Raw genomic sequence first — 15,264 nt, 5'->3', positions numbered from 1 at the left:
TTCAAAATTTTCAACGGAAGGGATAGGATGGACCATGAATTATTAATATGCCATCAATCAACTGTTTTGACAAGGGGACACCAGTATCGATCAGTAAGATACAATCGGTAAGACAATAAGTTGTGCTGTGGCAGGGAATTTTTCTCTAATAGGGTTGTTAATAAATGGAATAGCTTACCCCCATGGTAGTAAATCCAAACACAGCTGACACGTTTGAAGAGAAATACGATAAATATGTCGGGGTGAATCAAAAAACTATCCATATTTAGAATAAGACAACCATAAATATTTTTTATGGTGATTGTATAATATTTTATCATTTATATATAGTTTTTAATTTTATTTTAATGCATTTTTAATTGGGTTGCTGTGTTTTAGAAATGTATGACATCCATATTTGTTATTTGCATCTTTTTAGCATTTTGCCTGTTGTGGCCTTGAAAATACACTAATATATACCCAATATAGCTCCATTGTACTGTAGAGATTGGAAAGGATTTTTCTTCATCTCATGTTCTTGACTTGAACTGCAGCGAAAAATTGATCACATTGTAAATATCTGTCTTAAATTTTTCACAAACTTGTTTGCAGTTTTTTTATCTGCTCTAGCAGCTTCCTCTGCTGTTTCAACTGAGTTCAGAAAAGTTTCTGAGTTCCTGCCTCTTTTTTTCTTAATTATTCTTCTCTTCACTTTTTTTTACACTCAAATTTCAATAAACTAATTATGATAATTGTGGATAGTTGGTTTATTTTTAATTTCTAAAAATACAGAAGAGAAAATGAACACAAGCAACCGCCAACACAAACAGATAAAAAAATGATAAATAAATAATAATTTCATGCACAACATCTATTTTCGCTAGGTACATTGCATTTGTTTTTTTCATACCTTTTATTTTTTGAAAATTTTTAATACTTATCTATTTCTGCAATATGATATTATATATGACTTTATAGATGTGAATATGATACACATGATTATTTTTATGTTTGAGAATATTTATGTTTTCATTATGTGTAGCAAGACCCAAACAGATTAGTATTAACACCTAATGAAGAAAGTATTTTCTATAAACTTGGTGCTTCGGGCCTCATTGGATTTTCTGAATACATTTTTCTACTTACAGTGCTTTCAGGTTAGTTCTGTGTTTTTCTTTGAATGTTAAGAATGTAAAAAATAGTGATTTCTTTTGATAATGAAAATATATAAAAAATAAGTGAAATTTTTAGCCCTTTACTGTTCAATCATCTATGATCAACCATTGCAAAATTGTAACGCTTGATGAAAATTAATGTATTTCCATGCGTATATTCCCATGCATGCTACAAAATGATGAGGTTGATCAGCATGCCAGACAACTTTTTATATCACAGAATTAATTACACTAGTAGAAAATCAAACATTCACTTCAGAACCATTTTAAATCTTAACCAGTCTTAAGTGGATGCATAAAGACTTACTTTTTTTTCATTTGCAAAAACAAACACAAAAATACATTTATATTTACAAAATAGAAAGGCTATTAGGCCCCAAGAGACATAATGCTAGAGAGTCCTTCTAGGCAGCCGTATGAATTAAATTGTTATATATTGCCACCACAATGCCAGAGAACCTTATATTGTATTAGTAAATGTTGTATATTAAAATATGAATGTTTCAAAATGTACATATAATATTATCCCTAACTATATTTATTTCATGGTTTAAAATTATGGCTGTTCTTTTACTTGTATGTGTGGATATACTTGTGAAGTGCATCAAAAAAGTTTAGTAAATAGTATAATATCTCACTTATGTACATAGGTATTCAGAGACACATCAAGAAGCAACACCTTGTATTGATCACACATAGCCATTAGGGTTGGTTTGCTGCAGCCAGTCGAACATAGTCAGTGTGAAAAGCAGTGTTAGGGTAGTTAGTTACTTAGTCAAGTTCTGCTGCAAATTTAGAAATATTATGACAGTAATGGTGGTTTAAGTATCAAAACTGAAGCCCTTAGCAGAAAATGTGTTTGCAACTGAATATGAGCCATGTTTTATCATTGACAAGCAGAATCCAAGACATGATCAAAAAACAGTTGTCAAAAATTCTATCACAACACCTGCAACTAACTTTGAACAAATTTTCTTTACACTTGTACCTACATTGCATGTGTCTTTTTCATTGTTTTCTCCAATATCTAGCAGAACTCTAGAAAACAGGGACACTGTTTTTCCATACTTATTACCTCTGACTGTCTGCACTGGGTGTTTACCCTGATAGTCACGTGCACTTTACAGAATGTGACACAAGCATAACCATGCACAAGTACCCGACTCATGTTGCCATCTAGATATCAGACTGTTGTCTGAACTTCTCAGACACACAAGCCCGTCATTTGGAGGAGGGAAGATTGCCCCGTGGCTTTAGAAAACACACTAGAAATGATATGTACACATTGAGTATACTGTATGTTCTTTGCCCCCCACCCCCCGGAAAAAGTTGAAATGACGGTCCTGCAGACACGCATGTCATATCATCCCCCTCATGCTAGAATCATGAAAGTGCTATATCTTTGGGAAAAAAAAAGAATGAGAGAAATCACGTTTGAATGCTTACTCTACCTCCATGTTACTCTATGGAAGTTATTTTCCTAAAATGTTTTGTAACATTTGTTTCAATAGCAACACATTCTTGTTTCAGGAAAACTTAAACAACAAAATAATATATCCAACCAGCTGATAAAAAAATGAAAATTTACACATTCATACTTCTAGCATGAAGGGGGACAATATATTCATACATATGATTTTTCATGCGTGCATTACATATCTGATGTCCTAATATATGGTTTTTCACAGCATCAAAGAGACACTTTGAGATTGCATTTCGCATGTTTGATTTGAATGGTGATGGAAATGTGGATTATGAAGAATTTGATAAGGCAAGTTTTTTAATGATAATATTAATTGTGACAAAACATTCTTTAATTTTGTTTTTCAAAGTATAATACATATCTGTTAATATCCATAGGCTCTGTGATGTCTTAAAAAAATTATGGATTATTTCTTTTATATATTTATTTAAATTTTTCTTGGGAGAAAAAGCTGCAAATAAAATTACCACAGCAATTACAATCATCTAAACAAAACAAAAACCAGCTGCAGAAACTGTGAGGAAACCTTTTTATAGTAAACATATTAAATTATCCAACTGGGAGGTCATTTTTATTTTTAGTTTTGCAAAACTTTCATTATTTTGAATTATAGACTTACAGATCCAGATGAAATAAAGCTAAAGTGATCCAAGTATCATTATGCTATAGTACTGGCTACAAAATATGAAAATTTTGAAGGAAATTCATTGTTTTAAAAATTCTATTTCTTTAAAACTGAATACTGCATGATGAATCTAAATGCTATTAAAATTATAATTATGCAATCAGAAGATCATCAACATGTGTGATTGATCCATTTTTACTTTACTGTATTCCACTGAAACTCTTCGCTGTTGAAACATTTACCATTTTAATAACAAATATTCATAATCTATGCTCAGTTTTTATTTTGATCAACTTTCAGTCAGTAATCAGGTGCATTTTCTGTTTTATGGGCTGTGTTATGATAAACAGTTTTAGTAGCTCAGGAATGCACAACTTTTTTCAGTCTGTAGGCCAGATATATGTTACTGCTCTGGGGCTCTAATCTGATGTATTCATCCTGTTGTGTGGATTAATACTTTTTTTAGGAACACATTTTGCAAGCCAGAGGTTGCTCCCCATTAAAAAGTCTCACCACAGAAAGCAACAAACCTACAACGGTACGAATAATTCAATTACTACCCTTCACTCATAGTTTGTAAAATATATGGCAGTACTAACAATACATGCACCACACTAGATGCACACTTGTACTGTTATAGATACACATTCACAACTTGTTAAATTGCTCTTAATTTTACAAACTAATCTCTTATACTGCTAAATAGACAGAAGTGATGCTCTGTTTGAAAGAAAGGGCCAGAGATTGAGTACTGTCAGCTGTAAAATAACAGCTGCAATCAGTGGAAGATTCACACCCAGCGGAAGATCTGACCCAAACAACTTTGCTCTTTTCTTAACTTGAATCCAGATGCCGAGAGAACTGGAGCTATAGGTCCAAAAAGGTTTAAATGGTTTTCTGATTTTTCAGTTTTATATTTTTCAGATCTCTAGTTTTTCTATTTTTCTTCTAATTTCATGACACACATATGCAAATATTTTGCAACACATCAGAAAATAACTGATGCAAATGCAAATTGATATGTCTGATAAGGTGCAACTTTATTTTAATGTTTGACAAATACAGGCTTCATAATTTTCTACTTCATAATTTTTTTGTGAAATTGCACAGTGAAACCTTGCTACAGCAATACCTGATATATCGATAAAACCCTGTACAACAATATTTTTTCAGACCTTGTTTGAAATTGCTTATAGTCTAATGTTAAACTCCTCTTGATATGATGATACTCTTTACTGCAATAAATCTCTCTACAGTGATATTTTTAAGAGGATTTTGAAACTGCTACAACAATATTTTAAAATTATCAAAATTATCTTCAATATATTTTAAAATTCCTCATCAGTTTTTGTTCTTTCAAGGGTGTTTGATAGCATTAATATTTTTCACCAGCTACTCTCCAAAAATGTTAATGAAGGTGCTACGAAGCTACTTTCTGTATAGTACACAAAAGTGAAACAACTGACTGAATTTTATTCAAGTAATCAGTTATAATTTTTTGCTGTGAATAAACACTCACAAACAAATTTTTGGGTTAACTGACAACTCCAATTCAAAATGAATGCCAACAACAATTTTTTCCTGGTCCATAAAGTATCATTATATCAAGATTTCACTGTAATACATAATACACAAACTCAACATTTTATGCAAAACCTGCTCGCTAAAACTTTCAATAAATGAAATGTAAACCCTGCTTTGCAAAGCGATTCACAAAAAATTCCATATTTATAGTGCAATATCCATTATGATAAATCCAAAAATATGAACATGTAACTGCATATTGTAACTAAAAAATTAAATTTACTTTTAGTTTAATAATTACAATTTTATTGGTGGTCTTTGGATGCGAATTGGAACCACTCGGACGCAGCAAATACAAAGGCGAACTCTTCGGACGACCAGACGTAAACATCACGACTCATTCGTGTGAATTCTGACCACGAGGTCCTGGTGATGGCTCTCCATTGAAGAGCCGAAATATGTCGACCGCTCGACCAATTGAATTTATTTGTCTTAAAAATGTGGCAATTTTTGTATAAATTAAAACCAGGCAAAGTTTCTCATTTTTGTGATAAAATATTAGTTTGTAGGTTCTCTGGGAAGAATAAACACATTTTTGGCAACTGCAACATGACTTTCCTAAACTTTTCTTAGACATCATGGTGCTTTTAACACTAGAACAACAAAAATTTCAAACTTCCTAGAACTGCACATGTTTAGAACTTGTCATTTCATCTAAAAAGAAACAATGAAAGAAAACCTGTCTGAGATTTCAAAATTAGGAGCAATTCTTCTTTGGTTTCTGCTCATCCCCATTTTCTAGTAGTTTTAACATTTTTTATTCATAAACTTCATTGTTTTTGAGGTAAGTGTATATAGGTACTGTGTATTTTATGAAAAAAAAATAATTTCCATATTAATTTGTAATGATTTCCATCCTGTAATGTGATATGATCAAGTAATTTTTAAATCAGTATTGCAATTTTTTTGGGAAATAAATTTCAGGTGCAGACTATCATTCGCAGCCAAACAAGCATGGGTATGCGGCATAGGGATCATTCAAATACAGGGAACATATACAAAGGATTCAGTAGTGCTTTATCAACATACTTTTTTGGATCCAGTTTGGATAAAAAATTGACAATTGAAAAGTTCTTAGAATTTCAACGACAGTTACAAACTGAAATACTCTCTTTAGAAGTAAGTTTGTCATTCAAATTTCCACGGGAAAAATATTTTATTGAAACCATGAACAGGATGCCATTTTAAAATATTAAATAAATTCAGTAATTAAGTAGCTTGTTTTCATTTTCAGGGTTCCCACTCGTCCTACTTTTCCTACAATGTCCTACTTTCTTGGTTGTCCTACTTTTCATACTTTTTTACCAAATCCTATCAACAAAATTTGTGTAATTGGTTTTAATTGAGCAGGGAATCATCAATATATTGCCAAATATTACAAATGTAGTAGATTGCAATTAATGATTCTGTCAAGGCAGAAATTGTATCGTTTTCAAGGTTATTTGGGGGGGGGGGGGCATGTGGACCATTTGGTTCATTGGTTTTTTATTTGCTTATTTTGAGGGTTCAACAAGTAAAGTAGTCATTAAAAACTTCTGTCTGGATGGAAAAAATAATTTTGTATTTACTACTTCATGGTCTCGGACCGTAACTAACATTCATCATTCAAAATTATAGTCCACGTTTGGTGTATAGGTGAAACAACAGTACATTACAAAGCAGTTGGATACATAGGCCTTTACTAGGTTTGGTGATTCTGATGCTATACCATAGCATTCAATTGTCTTTTGTATTTTTATTTAAAGGGATTTGTTTACATTACACTGTTCAATTCCAGTGCAATCATTTTTGACAAATTAAGCACTTTCATTTCTAGCTCTTTGCTGAGCATTGTAAGCTTGTAATTTACACATTTTGCACTGTGCTTTTCAAAGTGGTCTAAAAGGAGCATCATTATTAAAAAACGTACACGTGTCTTCATAATTTGTTGTGCTTTGTCGGAGAGAGTTGGCAGGCTGGACTGTGGAAGACTCCAAAAAAGAATGTAATTTATATTTTGAAGAGAGATGAAAAAGAATTATCTGTGGTTGCTTGGTTACAAAAATTGTTTTTGTAACCAAGTCATTTCTGCTATTTTGCTTTGGCTCAAGTCAATCTCACAGGATACTCAAATAGTGCTATCAAAAAAAATTGAAATTAAATTTTTTTTAATTAAAAAAAATTTTGGAATTTTTTTTATTATGCTATGATTATATGTTGTCTAAGGGGGTTACCCTCCCCTGGCCTACTTTCTATTCCTGCTTTTTTCTATTTTTTGTAATTTTTTGAGTGGGAGCCCTGCATTTTTAATTTATTCTGCCTGGTAGTCATATGGTTAGCACACCTAGTTGAGGATTGACAGGTTGAATCTCTGCTTAGAATAGATGTTTTATATAACTAAGGATCCATAATTTGCTTAACATGCATAAAAAAAGTAGTGCTTAAGTAATAATTAACTCATTTGGGCATAAAGTTAGTTATGCTTGAGAACAAATAATTAATTCTGAATTCTTTTACAGTTTCATGTTTAAATCACCTTAGGTGTTTTCATGCAATTAATTTGCACTTTTAATTTATAAAAATATTATAGCATAGTTGCCAATGCTTCCAATTTATCCGGAAGCCTTCTGATTTTTCAATCTTATCAAAAACCTTCCAGTTGGAAATCTCTAATTCTTCCGATTTTTTGTATCTTCATAGAAAAATCCCTAAAAGACCTCAAATTGTGCTTTGTTTGAATGGAAAATCCCTAAAGAAAATACTCTTCCAGTACTTGCAATTTCAGGCTGACCCCCAGTTTCTAAGGAAAAATATGGGGAATTGTCACCAGATATGATGTTGAGCAAGCAAAGTGGGTAATTATTGCTATAAAAATCAGGATGGAAAAATGCATCCCGGAAAAATGGGATTTATATATGGTCACCTGTTACAATTTCAAAAAAGTTCCCGGTTTTACCCTTTTATTTGTTTGACATGTTTTCTTTGATGAATGTGTCATCATGGGATAAACTACAGTTTTTTCAAGTCTGTGAATTGGCACCTATGTTACAGTCACTCATACATATACTGGTATTTCTTGTCTTCAAGAATTATTTGGTTCCTAGCAACTGTTCATAAAAATTCTTATAGACAGGTTTCTAAAAAAACACTTAAAGCTTTATAAAAATAAGAATAACTCAAGTAAACCCAAAATGTCTCTACAAAGTCAGCCTAGCTTTAGGATACATACCTAAAGTATGGAGGAGCTCCAAGGGTATCTTCCTACCAAAACCAGGAAAAGACACCTATTATAAATAGGTATCCATAATATATCATCCTTCAGAATGATTACATTATCTACCTTTCAACTGAAGTTATTGGAAAGATTAATACTCTGGCATCTTTAAGATATTCTCCATTTAATGGGCAAGATTAATGTGAACCAGCATGGTTTTAACACTGGGTACTCCACTGACTCTGCTCTTCATCAATTGATCTGGAGAATTAAAAACACAATTATCAATGGGCAATTTGCTGTTGGTATTTTTCTGGACATTGTTGGAACCTTTGAGATATATATAATGTTACTTTCAACTCTATACGAAAGGCACTAATAGATTATAACATTCCACCTATGATAATTAGATGGATCGATCATGCTCAGGAACCGAACAATTTCTGCCCAAGCTGAAAGAACTATCAGGAGAGGTTGCCCACAAGGGGGAATTATTTCTTCATTTTTATAGAACATAGTCTTCAGCTCCTTGATCTCTGATCTAATAGAAAGACCAGGATATACTCAGGCTTATCCAGACGATCTAGTCGTGCTCATTCAAGGGCATAATTTATCAACACATTGAGGAATCTTTCTCAACAAATTTTGTACTCTGTCAACAGGTGGGGTGATAAACGCCAACTATTATTTTCTACGGAAAAAAAATCTAAAATAGTGATATTTACATGGAACAGAAAATGGGAACTTGGAAATCTAACCCTCAAGGGACAAGAGCTTACCACATGTTACAGAGTGAAATACTTTTGATGGCATTTGGACTCTAAGCTCTCATGGAAATTTCATATTCAAGAAAGAGCTAAATGGGCCACTAATATACTTACGCTATGCAAAAGAATTATTGGTAAAACTTACGGTTTAAACCCTAAAACCACCCAGTGGATTTACACTGCTATTGTATGCCCAATGCTGAGCTATGGTATTGCATTAGGTTTTAGTAAAGACCTTATGAGACTGTCCTACAAGAAGTGCAAAGATTAGCATGCATTCTGGTCATGGGAGCTCTACCCAGTTCCCCTTCAATTACCCTCGAAACTGCTCTCAAGCTGCACCTCTAAGGTGGTATCTACAAGAAGCAGCTTTTAAGACCATGTACAGGCTTGGAAGAAACGGTATCTGGTGCAACCGACCCTATATGGGATGCAAACCCTATTTTAAAAACCATTTTGACAGTTGTCTACTGGGGGTAAAGTAGAAATTCCTTCTCTACTAATGCTGAGAGACTCCTGTTTCAAAATAAAAAACTTTACTGAAAATTACACTATCCACATACTTAGGAGAAACGAAATTGCTGACATAATTGATAACATCCCGACTGGAGCTATTGAATGCTACACTGATGGCTCCAGAATAACCAAAACTAGGGCTGGAGCAATCTTCCGCATCTCTAGAGTGGATCATGACTACCATAAGATACATCTGTATCTTGGTAAAACGACTACAGTTTTCCAAGCTGAAGTACTTGCAATAGCCATGCTAGCTGAAAACCTTATTGCAAAAGGGTATCATAACAAGTAAATCATTATTTTATCTTATAACCAAGCAGCATTAATGGCTCTTGACAACTTTTTCAAGTTTCAACTGTGCGTCAACTACTGCACTGATATGTTGAATAACTTTGCAGCACTTGACAACAACATCAACCTTTACTGGGTTCCTGGACATGTAAATTTCCAGGGAAACAAGCTTGCAGACCAGATAGCCAAAGAGGCAGCGAACCTGAACCTTTCTATCCTGTTTCAATGTCATTTATAAAAAGAGATGTCAAATAATGGATAGAAAATAAACATTATCTGCAATGGAACTCGAGACAGGACTGCAGACAGGCCAAGCTGGCCTTGGGAACCCAACCAAACATTGACAAAAAACTTATTTCACTGAATAGAAAACAGATTCAACAGGTTATACAGATCATATCAGTCATGCTAACCTAGCAAAATACCTACACAACTGTGGCTGTGCAGATTCACCTATTTGTCCTGTGTGTGGAGAGGAGACGACGAAACTCTACTTCACTATTTCACTATGTGGGACAGCTGTGCCTTCTCTATCCTGAGAAGGAACTACTTTGGTGATCATCAGGTGACACTAAGTGAAATACTAAATGCAGCCAGCATTTACAACTTGATAAATTTTCTTAATTGTACTAAACACCCCTGAACTCGTGGTGAGTATCAATTCTCTGCTCTAACTTGAACTCTCATGTGTTATTTTCCAATAACTTCATATTGAGTTCTTGGCCATATCCCTGGGAGACCTCCTCTGCTCCTTTTCTTAAAAAGGGTATCACAAACAGGAGTAGCTTCCTCATTTATTACATATGGCCTTTATAGGTTGCAGTTGTACTATAATATCCCATGTACAGGGGTTCAGTGAAATAGTAACAGTTACCATATCATCCATTCCCAATGTTGTTGCAAAACCTCTGGGGAAACCTCCACAGTATGCTTTTACTTCACATCTAAATGATCCACAATTCATGTTATATTACTTGGTCTCAGAGTAATGGGCAAAATTACCTAAGCTCTTCCCGCTTGGGACACCACAGAATGATGATACCCAAAATGTGAGGAAAAACAACAGCTAGACACATTTCAAAATTGCATCAAGTTCTCCAGTAGGAAACAAAAGATAAAATGGAAAAAATCCCATATAGCGGGGTTACTCACTGTTCAGGATGAAAAGTCGAAACTTCAAGAGAGAGACATCGACTCTGCATCCTGAACAGCGAGTAATACCCACTATATGGGGGTTTTTGCCATTTTTTCCATTTTGTCTTTTGTTTGTTATTGTAAGTCATTTTGATGCAGTTCCAAAACACGTCTAGCTGATTTTTTTCTTCACATTTTGGGTTTACTTACGTTGTTATTCTCTTATTTCTGTTATCTCACCCAAAAGGTAATTTATTTCTATTTGAAGCTTAATTTTCAACCAGGAATGTGCAGGTTCTATAATGCCCAAGATTATGGAAGTTTTAAACAAATATAGTAAAAAATTAAGAAATTAGTCTCTGTGTGGATATGTTTGAGTGTGCATAAAGATCGTTGCAAGAATGATGAAATTTAGAGAAAATCTAATCATTAGGATATTGCCATATATTTGATATTTTCTGTTGTCACTTGAAATGCTCTTCACCTTTATGAGTGAAAATATAGAACAGAAAACTACTTTTCGCATTCATTGCAGTGGGCCAAAATACATATCAGTGGAGTTATTTTATGTTGATTATATTTTTGAAAATAACTTTGTTTTTATTCCAACATCTCATAAGGAAAAAGAAGTAGCAGATAATGTGCTGTTATTTATAATCCACAGCAAGAAATTCAGATATTTTCTAACTGGTAAATTTATTTGCCTAACTGTTTAGGAAGATTTTCTCTTGTTTGAATGTATGATTAAAACTATTTCCATTAACTCTATTTCCCATCAATTTTGCAATATATTTATGATGCAGAATTTTTGTAGTTTCAGAGGAAAAAGCCCAATGAATCTGGTGTTATTCGGGAAGGTGATTTTGCTGATTTACTACTAGCTTATGCAGGATTGCCAGAGAAAAAAAGGGTAAAGATGTTGAAGAGAGTGAAAAAAAGATTTAAAAATGCAAAAGTAAATTTTTTGTGTTTATACCTTTGTTTTTTTGTATTAAATTATACAAAATACAGTGGAGCATTGATTATCGAACACCTTTTCTACCTAACTAATTTTCAGTTTTCTATCGTCAGTGAGGCTGAACACAGTTGGTACTTTCTTGGAACTTGAATCCTCTCATCTCTCAACTCGATAGCCTTGTTCTATTGTACAATGATCCACTTCCAAACAATTGTACATACCATATCTGTGAGCTATAGATGTAAATAATGGTGGATCCGGGTACAGTGTATGTAGTTATAAACGATTGACAAGCAAACAAATGCGTGAATAGGAGTAGATTTAGCTGTCATCTTTTTTTTCTTGTCTACGGATTCATCTTAATCCTGTGGGTTTGCCTTAATGAAAGGGAGGCGAGGGTCTTCTTGACAACAAAAGAGTTCTTATCATTTTTTTGTCGGGGGGATATCTTTCCTAGCTTGCTTAAAAACAGATATTTTCAATCTTTCTTTAGCTTTAATAGTGTCAACAGTTTTCATCTTTCTCAAGTGCAGAATAGCGAAAAACGAAAACGTGTTATTTTAAACATCGGAAAAAAATGGAAATTGTGAAAAGACTGAAAGTGGGTGATGTTGGAAACTTGCAGCTGAATACAGACTAGGTGTGGCAACCATCAGGGATTAAAAAAAAAATTGCAATAAAATAAAAAATTTTGCAGCCAGTTTGAAAACAGCAAATAGACTAAAGTCTCGATAAGTTTTTTTAGGAAGTTATGCCGTATTTTCATGGTTTTAATACAACCGCTGAAGACTATAATGGTGGAGTACTTGCCCAGACAGTAAAGAGGTTGGTGGTTCGATTCCCCTCAGAGGAATATGAATTTTCTTCCTTAAATTAGTCTTTGCTTGGAATCTAGGCAATTGTACTTTGTATAATTAGCTGAGAGGTTCATCGTTTCATTAATCTATCTTTTTGTAAATAATAATCAAAGCTACAGTTATAGCTATGTAGTATATTAAAACATAAAAGAAGAAGATTATTTTGATGTCTGTGGCTGTATGAAATCGATGGCTAAAAACATGAAGCATGCCAAACAAGTGGACAGGAAGAATAGCTGCTGCTAGTGATGATAAAATATTAATAAGGGAAGCATATGGCATCAAGCAAAAACTGCTTGCACATAGAGAAGTTTTTTTTTTTTTGTAGAGCAAAGCATTATTGATAACAAATTTGTTAGTTTATTAAAGAACTCCGCTCTCTGCAGTTTTAGAATTTGCTAAGCTTGACAAAATAATTATAAAGCGCAATGTTCAGATAAGTCAATGTACAGAAATACTGAGGTAAATTTCACCATTTGTGAGAATAAGTATTAATATACAGTAGACTCTGCGTGCGCTGTCTATCTGGCCTAATGTGGTGGAAGGGTGGGCTGGATAACAGAAAAGTCAGATAGGCCAGAGTTCTATAAATACAGTACTCACTTCCTGCCCCTACTCATACCATCAAAAACGTCTTTTTTATACCAAAACCTGCTCTTATTCATATTTTCTGACCTTGAAGTGCAGGCAATTAATAAATGTTTGTTATGTACTTCTGAACTGTTCTTTTTTAAAAATTTAGTACAGAAAAAGTTCAAGAATAAAAATATTGCACATATTTTAAGATTCACTTCATAGTGTCTAAATTAATTGCAGGAAACATAAAATAGTATACACTGTACAGCAGTGTTTTTCAACAGACCCCCATGAGTCTTTGGGACCATTTTCATTTACTATTATTGCGTGAAGGACACATTTAGTGTTGTGAAATTGTAATTTGCCAATTTGATTTTTTATGACATGCAAATTAAAAAAAAAAAAAAAGCACACATTTTGGATTTCATGAGGAGGCAGTGTGGAAATTGACCTTCACTACTTGAAATTGCCTTGACTTTCACTAAAGGGAGTCCTTTACATCAAAAAGGTTAAGAAACACTGCTGTACAGTACAAATACACACACTTTTGAAATGAACAAAGCATAAACATAAAACGTAGGCTAAGTTATTACATAAATTATTTAAACTTGTTTATTACTGTTCATTGATAATTAAACTAGGCCAGATAATCGCGATTCTACTGTATTTCATTGTTATTTTCATCATGCGGATCCTTGAGCACAGCCCTCATGCCAGGGCTTTTCTGTATATAAATTTATTTTACATTCATATTTCAAACATTTTTCAAAGGCTACCCTTGCCAGATGTGAAGCCTGATCAGAAAACAGAAAATAATCATATGACTGAGGCTTCGACTAAAAAATAACATGTAATCTTGCACATACCTTCATGATACATTCTGTACAAAATACTGGACTGGGAGACATCTTAAAAATTTAATAATTCTGATAGTACGATCCTAGCATAAGTAGTAATAGCAGCAATACAATTGAATTGGTTTTAAAGCTATATTTTGATCTTAACATAAGATTTTTTTTTTTTACATTTAACTTTGTATGAAAGCAATGTCTTTTTTTTTCAACTGATTGGTGAATTGGCTCAATTTTGGGATGCCATGGACTAGTTTAAACGTAATACCAACATGAAATTGCAGAAAATTCACTCAAATTCATCATTTGCAGAAAATTTCCTTTGCTAATAGCAGTTTTCCAAATTATCTTGCATCACATTCTACCTCTATTGTTTGCTTATCAAATTTTAATTCTAGGGTATCACACTTGAGGATTATCTTTTGTTTTTTCATTTTCTGAATGGAATCAATGATGTTGACACAGCTTTGACATTTTATCATATTGCAGGTGCATCTATTGACCAAGGTAAAAATTTGATTTGTTTTTCATAATGTTTTTCCCGTTTTATTTGAGGTGTTTATAGAATGTTTTATTTTTTCTCATAGTCATTGTTTAACTCACATTCTTGTGAATTGGTTTTTCTTCTAATACCTTAATTTCCTGTTTATAATCTGCAGATACAAATTTATTTATTTTTATTTATTTATTTATGAAATATTGTTGGCCCCATACAAGAGGATGCGATTAAAAGTGACAAAGATATTGTTTGATATTGGACAAAAACTAGTGATAGTGGAGGAGTCGACAATAGAGCTGGAGAGTTTTTTCCATTCACCAATAGTATGAGGAAAGAAGCTGTATTTAAAGCAGTCAGTAGAAGCAAAAATTGGTTTTATTTTAAGAGATGTAGGATGGTTAGGTTAGGATACCAGAAGTATTAAAGTTGAGATGACCATAGAAATTCTTGTATTAATCAAGAAATGAGATGAAGAGTAAAGAGAGGGGGAAGAGATTAGGTTTGTTTTTAAGTGTGGACACAGAAACAAAGGATGGCCAGAAGTCATTGACAAATCAAGTGGATTTATTTTGGATTCATTCGAGTTTGTCTATATTACTGGAGGTGTAGGAGTCCCAGATTTCAGCGGCGTAGGAAAAAATGAAGAGATGTAAGATTGGTAGCAGAGTAGTCTGATATCCTGAGTGGAATGTTTAAGGTGCGGAGTAAGAAAAATTTGTTGAAACATTTCTCTGGTAAACATAGTTAACATGTTCCAATGTAGGTTGGCTGCGATT

At 33.2% G+C, this 15,264-nt stretch overlaps 1 protein-coding gene across 1 annotated transcript in view; it reads left to right on the top strand.

The window, feature by feature from the left end:
* The window catches only part of MICU1 (Mitochondrial calcium uptake 1), an 83,151-nt gene that overhangs the window by 53,341 nt on the left and 14,546 nt on the right, over positions 1-15,264 (top strand). Inside the window, exons 7-11 of the mRNA XM_089233087.1 lie at positions 1,022-1,136; positions 2,843-2,925; positions 5,771-5,965; positions 11,562-11,702; positions 14,388-14,496. Coding sequence (XP_089089213.1) covers positions 1,022-1,136; positions 2,843-2,925; positions 5,771-5,965; positions 11,562-11,702; positions 14,388-14,496 — 643 coding nt within the window. The remainder of the gene's footprint in view (positions 1-1,021; positions 1,137-2,842; positions 2,926-5,770; positions 5,966-11,561; positions 11,703-14,387; positions 14,497-15,264) is intronic.

This window comes from Pholcus phalangioides, unplaced genomic scaffold, assembly GCF_987345545.1.
Source record: "Pholcus phalangioides strain wild (caught in Gottingen) unplaced genomic scaffold, Ppha-v1.0 ptg000007l_1, whole genome shotgun sequence".
Taxonomy (NCBI): domain Eukaryota; kingdom Metazoa; phylum Arthropoda; class Arachnida; order Araneae; family Pholcidae; genus Pholcus; species Pholcus phalangioides.
This window is presented reverse-complemented; position numbering and strand designations above follow the sequence as displayed.